The 6000-nt window shown below is 40.5% G+C and overlaps 1 protein-coding gene across 2 annotated transcripts in view; it reads left to right on the forward strand.

Annotated features, from left to right (window-relative positions):
- GRID2 (glutamate ionotropic receptor delta type subunit 2) overlaps positions 1 to 1069 on the forward strand; it is a 745311-nt gene extending 744242 nt beyond the window's left edge. For both annotated transcript variants that reach the window (XM_075149577.1, XM_075149578.1), the window contains one exon: positions 374 to 1069. In XM_075149577.1, coding sequence (XP_075005678.1) covers positions 374 to 796 — 423 coding nt within the window. In that variant the 3' untranslated portion in view covers positions 797 to 1069. The remainder of the gene's footprint in view (positions 1 to 373) is intronic.
- Positions 1070 to 6000: the final 4931 nt, after the last annotated feature.

Here is a 6000-nt window from a genome sequence, read left to right on the forward strand (position 1 = left end):
CAGGCATTTGAGATTATGCTTTGCTTTCCTGGTGCAAAGTATACTGTTATTCAGCTGTTGCTAGTCCAACCCACCTAGCTCCGAGCCTGGCTTTTCCTGATGGAAAACCATCTGGTAGCGCTTGGAGATTTGTTGTTCGGATTCAGGGTTTGAAGGTAGCTGTGGTGTAAGGGTCTGCCTCGGTTTGGCTTAGCCCACCCAGCTTCAGGCAGTGGGGGTGTTTACAGGTGATGTTCAGAGACGCTGTCAGCTAACAGCCAGCTGTAGTTAATTGTGCGTTGGGCTTCCCGAGCAGTTCGGACCATACTGTGAAGCTTCAACCCAGCACAAATGGTGATGGTGAGCGGTGCCTCTTGTTTTTCTCATTCCCCAGGACGACAAGGAGATCGACCTGGAGCACCTCCACAGGCGCGTGAACAGCCTCTGCACAGACGACGACAGTCCCCATAAACAGTTCTCCACCTCATCAATTGACTTGACCCCGCTGGACATTGACACTTTACCCACACGACAGGCACTGGAGCAAATCAGTGACTTCAGAAACACTCACATCACCACAACCACCTTCATACCGGAACAGATCCAGACTCTGAGCCGCACGCTGTCTGCTAAAGCCGCTTCAGGTTTCTCCTTCGGCAGCATGCCGGAGCACCGAACTGGCCCTTTCAGGCACAGGGCACCCAACGGTGGCTTTTTCAGAAGCCCCATCAAAACAATGTCATCTATCCCTTACCAACCAACTCCTACTCTGGGGCTGAATATCGGTAGTGACCCAGACCGAGGCACCTCCATCTGACCATCAGACCAAGTTTCTTCACTGCTTCTTTTTTAGGACTCCCTTTGCAAGGAGCAGCTGTAATATTGTGGGACTAACACGGATGTAACCTTTTTTCTTTTCCTTATTTTTTGGTTTTGAGGGTTTTTTTAAGTTGTTTGGGGGTCATTTTCTGTTCTTTTTTTTTCTTTCTTTCTTTTTTTTTATTTTATTTAAGAATCAGGATTATTAGTAACAACTCTTCCTCCTCTTCTCTACTTTCTCGGTCTGGTCTCCTCTATCTCCCCTTATTCTCTTTACTACTTGAATCACTTATTCTTTGGTTTATCACCACGTTAGGTTTTGGTTACTTCAGGCTTTTCATATACTTTAAATATAGGAAACGTGCAGCGATTCATGCATAGAAAACCCCTGAGGATTACTTTACAGAAGGGCATTTGCTCCTCCTCCCCCAATGCCTTTTTTTACTATAATTGCAATAACTTAAATCTTTTTCATGTATTCTGCTGCATCCAGTCAGCGCTCCACTGCTGCGTGTCCTTTTAACTGTGGACCAAAGGCAAACCCTGCAGTTTAAAAAACTGAAAAATTTTAAAAAAAAAGGCAAAAATTAAAAAAAAAAAGGAAAAAAATGAAAGCAAAACAAATTAAGTTAGAAGACCATTCAGGCCCCATAATATGAGAATGCAATTTTGTAGGATTACAAAAAGCCATTACTATGCCAGTAAAGACTACAGTTAAATCTACTTTTGCACTGCAACAGTGCATATGACCTTTATGTGATTGTACAGTGTTAAAAGTTTTTCTTATGTACAGTAAACTATATCATATGGCAGAAGCCTCTGTTGTGTTAAATAAATTAGTATTTCATACATATATATATATACACATACATACACACAGGTATGTGTATATATATACACATGTATATATAGCTATAAAATGGCAGCCGTTGCTATTGCAATTCATTTAATAAAGCTTTAGTAAAAATGTGTTGTATACAGGAAAGATGTACAGTGCAGGGGGTCTTTTCATTTAGAAAAGACAGGTTGCTTTAATGTTATTCTGACTTGCATCGTTTGCCAACAGAGCATATTTTATACTTTTTTATTAGAACATCCGGGGCAATTTAACATTTGTACCTAGATGTAACTCCTTTGGTTAGGTTTGCATTGGCTATTGAGCATTCTATAAGGCTAACCTTGGTAATTTTACTTTTAATTAATTAGACAAATGGAATTCTCTCTTAGGTATACCACATTCATGAACAACTAATATAGCTCTAGAGAAGTTTAAACATAGATCAAAGGTTAATAAATTATTTTCCAAATCAGTACAGTTGATCAATACAATAATGGTGTTAGCAGAGGAAAAAAAAGCCCTCGAGAAATACAGATGTGGCCTTAATTATAATCACCTATTGTTCTAAGGAAAAAAAAAAGTGAACAGGCGCTCATTTTAACCCTTTATATGTTAAGTTAGATTTAGAGGAGCTATGTATTTTTTACATTAGTGCCAACTGTATAGAACAAGAGAAAGAACAGCAGTGAGAGCAAAACCAGTGCCCACTTTGGCACCAGCTTTTTAAAGTAACACTGTTACCTGTTAGAAACGTAGGAAGAGCTTTCAATTTGTAATCCTTGAAACTAAAAATGCGGTTAAGTAGAAAGCAAGCAGTTTATCCTGTGAGTTTTTTGGTTTGGTTTTGTTTTTAATGCAACCATACACTTATTTTAACCTAACTCATTCTTTGGCTAGGATTAATAGGAATCAGCCTATGTGATTTGCTTTAGGATAAATTAAAAGATATATTCTTCAGATCTATTCTATTTTGATGCTAATTCTGTTCTGGGGGAGCATCTTGTACTGTCACTGTTTTTTGTACTAAATCTTCAAATATTGTCTACTGTGTAAGGCAGAACAAATTCTTATCGTGCGAAAGGCCATTTTGTTTCCAGGGTAGCAAGTGTCTAAAAGCATGCACAACTTGCTTCCCCCTTGTAACATTCATGAACTCATCCACACTTCTGAGTAAAATAAAAAAAAAAGAAAATTTCTTTCCAACAAGCTACGTAGGGACATACCAGATGTTGCAGTGATTTTAGCTATTAAAAAAACCTGTTAACCATGTACGATATTTAAAATAGGCCTATTTTGATGTGTTGCCTATTATACAGATACACAAAACACTTTTTGGAGGCCTCAGTTACAAGTGGCAGAGCTTTCTGTGTATAATTTGTCTAAATAATTTGTCTAATAAAATTGTTTTCTAAACTTGTGTTTCCTCCTGTTTAATTGCTGAGTGCTGTGGGATTTTCGGTCTGTGGCAAGGCGTCCCCTCGTGAAGGTTTTTGCCGCACCGTTACTGAAGGGGATTTAGCCCACGGAGATGGGATGAGCTCGCCAGGCTCCCGTGAGTCAGCTCAGTCTAGAGCATCCATGGAAATCACCGAGCTTTACCATGTGTATCAATGTCAGGCTTAGATTTCAGAAAACATATATGGACAGCATTTCGGAGAATGATTTTAGAGTTCATTGGCACTGACATGTAAGGGACATGATTTGTAGAAATACTGCATCCCACCTCCATCCTTTTTAGTGTAATCTAGGAATTTTCTTGGAACATGGTCATTGTTTTTATAGAATCGCATTCTGCCATCTTTATGTGGACAGAAGTTAGGTTGCTCTAATACTGGACATATACTGCCTTTAGATTTGATAAAAGTTTTAATGTGAGAGAATTTAGTATTTCATTATGGCGTTCTCAATCTTAAGTTTCATTAACATATTAAACTTAATGGCCTCATCGTTAGTAAGTCATGCAGGACGTACTGCAATAATGTCAGTCGTGATGATTTAACTTGCAACATCCAAAGTTTGTCTGCTGGCTTTTTACGTTCAGTATATTTCATTCACTTGAATATTATATTTGACCTCTTACAATTTTCTATTAAGCTTAGCAGGCATTCAGGGGATTTCATTTTATAGTTTCAAAAAGACATTGGAAGGAGTCCTCAGTTCATTGCTACATTAAAAAAAAAATCTGAATCAAGATAACATAGAAATCTAAAGGCAGTTAGATTATTGGAAATGATTTGAGATTAAAATTTAGAGGTGCCTATGCACTAATGCCAATAGGCTTGTACGTCAGTGGGCACTAAATGCCTAGCAACAGGATGCTAGAAGCTTTTATAATTTGGCTACTTTTATTATTTCATAAAAATCAGCCAAGAGACAAGCTCTACTTATTTTCTCTGAGGCAGAGCTATGGCAAACTGAGGCACTGGCCCTACAAGCCCTTATGCACATTACAGTGTGTCTAGTAGGGGTTCCCTTAGCCACAAAGACGCTTGCATGATCAGGGGCCTCATTTTAGGCTATTCCTGATCTGTAAAGTAATCAGGACCTCTTGGAAAGTGCTGGCCTGCTGGCATCATAAGTCATGCACTTGAACATAGGCCTTGTCCCTGTCCCTTACGCTCACAGACACGCCTCTTTAGAGCTGAGTAGTTTTACAGATACTACTTATGTACTCTCTATAATAGGCTACATGAAGGCGAACCCTATGTGACACTTCTCCTCCCTTTCTTTCAATACAAATCCAGTGAAGTAATAGTGTTAAAGACTGTCAAAGTGTGCCTGCTGCAGTAGCTCCACTGGAAATACAAGCCAGCTGTATACAAAGATGAGTTCTTTGCATGGTGATTCCAGTCATACAACCATTTTGACATACCAGCTACAAGCAAAAAGCGAGCAGTGGAAGAAAACATATTTATCTGATTTCAAAGAATCACTTAGTAAGATGTTTCTGTTGACCAAGTGAAATACCTGGTGATGAAAAATAGTCCTGCTGCGCCAATCAAATGAATGATTATAGCTGTCACTGACAGCCACAGTATGACTAGAGCCAGTGTCTCCTGGGTTTCCCTCCTGTCTTCACAAAACAACGTGCTAGTATCATTTCTCTAAATAGATCAGATTTTTTTAGAATTATCTTCTCTTTCTTCCCCACTCATGTAGAATGCTACAAAGTGATGAGAACGTAAAGCTGCCGTCCTGTGCTTGAACACTCACTGTAGCTGGGTCAATACGGCCTAATGGAGGCTAATACCCCAGATAAGTTTAATTTCTCAAATCTGCACAAAGGTGATGACATGGAAACTAGCTTCCCGTGTGCACGCACGTGGGTGTAGCTCATGAAAAAATAGAGTCTCCAAAACAACGAAGGCATCGTACGAACACAGCCCCGCTTTACCCGTTTTTCTCTCAGTCCCGATATCCGTGTTTCCAACTCTGTGGAGCTGTTTTGAAATAAATGTCAAAATCAAGTATCTGCTCCTAAGAATGAGTCAAAGACAAAGTTTTTGATAAACACTGGGACATGAACACATGCATCCACACGTCACATCAAGACCAGTGGGCAACTGCGAATGCATCATCACAACCTATCAGCTTGTCACGTCTCACGCAAGGCGTCGTTCGTGAGGTCGCAAATAGCCTCCAAAGGAAGGTCAGCGCAGGCAAAATGATTCACGGCCTAATGAATTCCTAACTTAAAAACTGTACCAATGCCCCAAAACTACAGGAGCCATGAATTTAACGAAAAAATTACCTTTCAAGAGATATAGTTATAAAAACAAATTTATTATTTGTCAAGACTTACAAATTCTGCCCGCCAATCCCATTCATCACAGTGGCGTGACGCTTTGCATGTATTACGGAATTTATTTCTATAGCATTCGTCAGAAGGAAGGAAAATCTTACAGCCGGAAAACTGAACTGTCAAGTCGTTAACTACTGTGCTCCGGCTCACACAGGAAATCTGAGGCAGAAGCAAGAATTCAGCATCTCAGAACCAGTTCACTGCTGTAAGGGGAAAAGTAATTTTTTCCTCCCCGAATGCTCAGAGAAGGACTTTTAGCTGAGGATACCGGGGCAAGAAGGAGGAAAGCGGGAAGCCAAGGAGAGGGTTGCACCACCTGGGTGGGTTGGCAGTGGGAAGAGGCAATGGTTGTCCCAGTCACAGGCCAGAGAGACAATTTCACCCCTGCTCCTTCTGCCCCAGCAGCCATTTCAGACCAGTTTTGGCCCCTTAAAAGTGGCAGAGGCTGTCACAGATATACCTGAGGCTTGTAAGCAGGGCTAGAGAGGCAGATATGTAGGTCACACATTTCTCCCTAGCTCCCACCAGAAGTGGTGTGTGAGCCCACCAGCAGCCGGAGAGT

The sequence above is a fragment of the Calonectris borealis genome, chromosome 4, assembly GCF_964195595.1.
Source record: "Calonectris borealis chromosome 4, bCalBor7.hap1.2, whole genome shotgun sequence".
In the NCBI taxonomy this organism is placed as follows: Eukaryota; Metazoa; Chordata; class Aves; order Procellariiformes; family Procellariidae; genus Calonectris; species Calonectris borealis.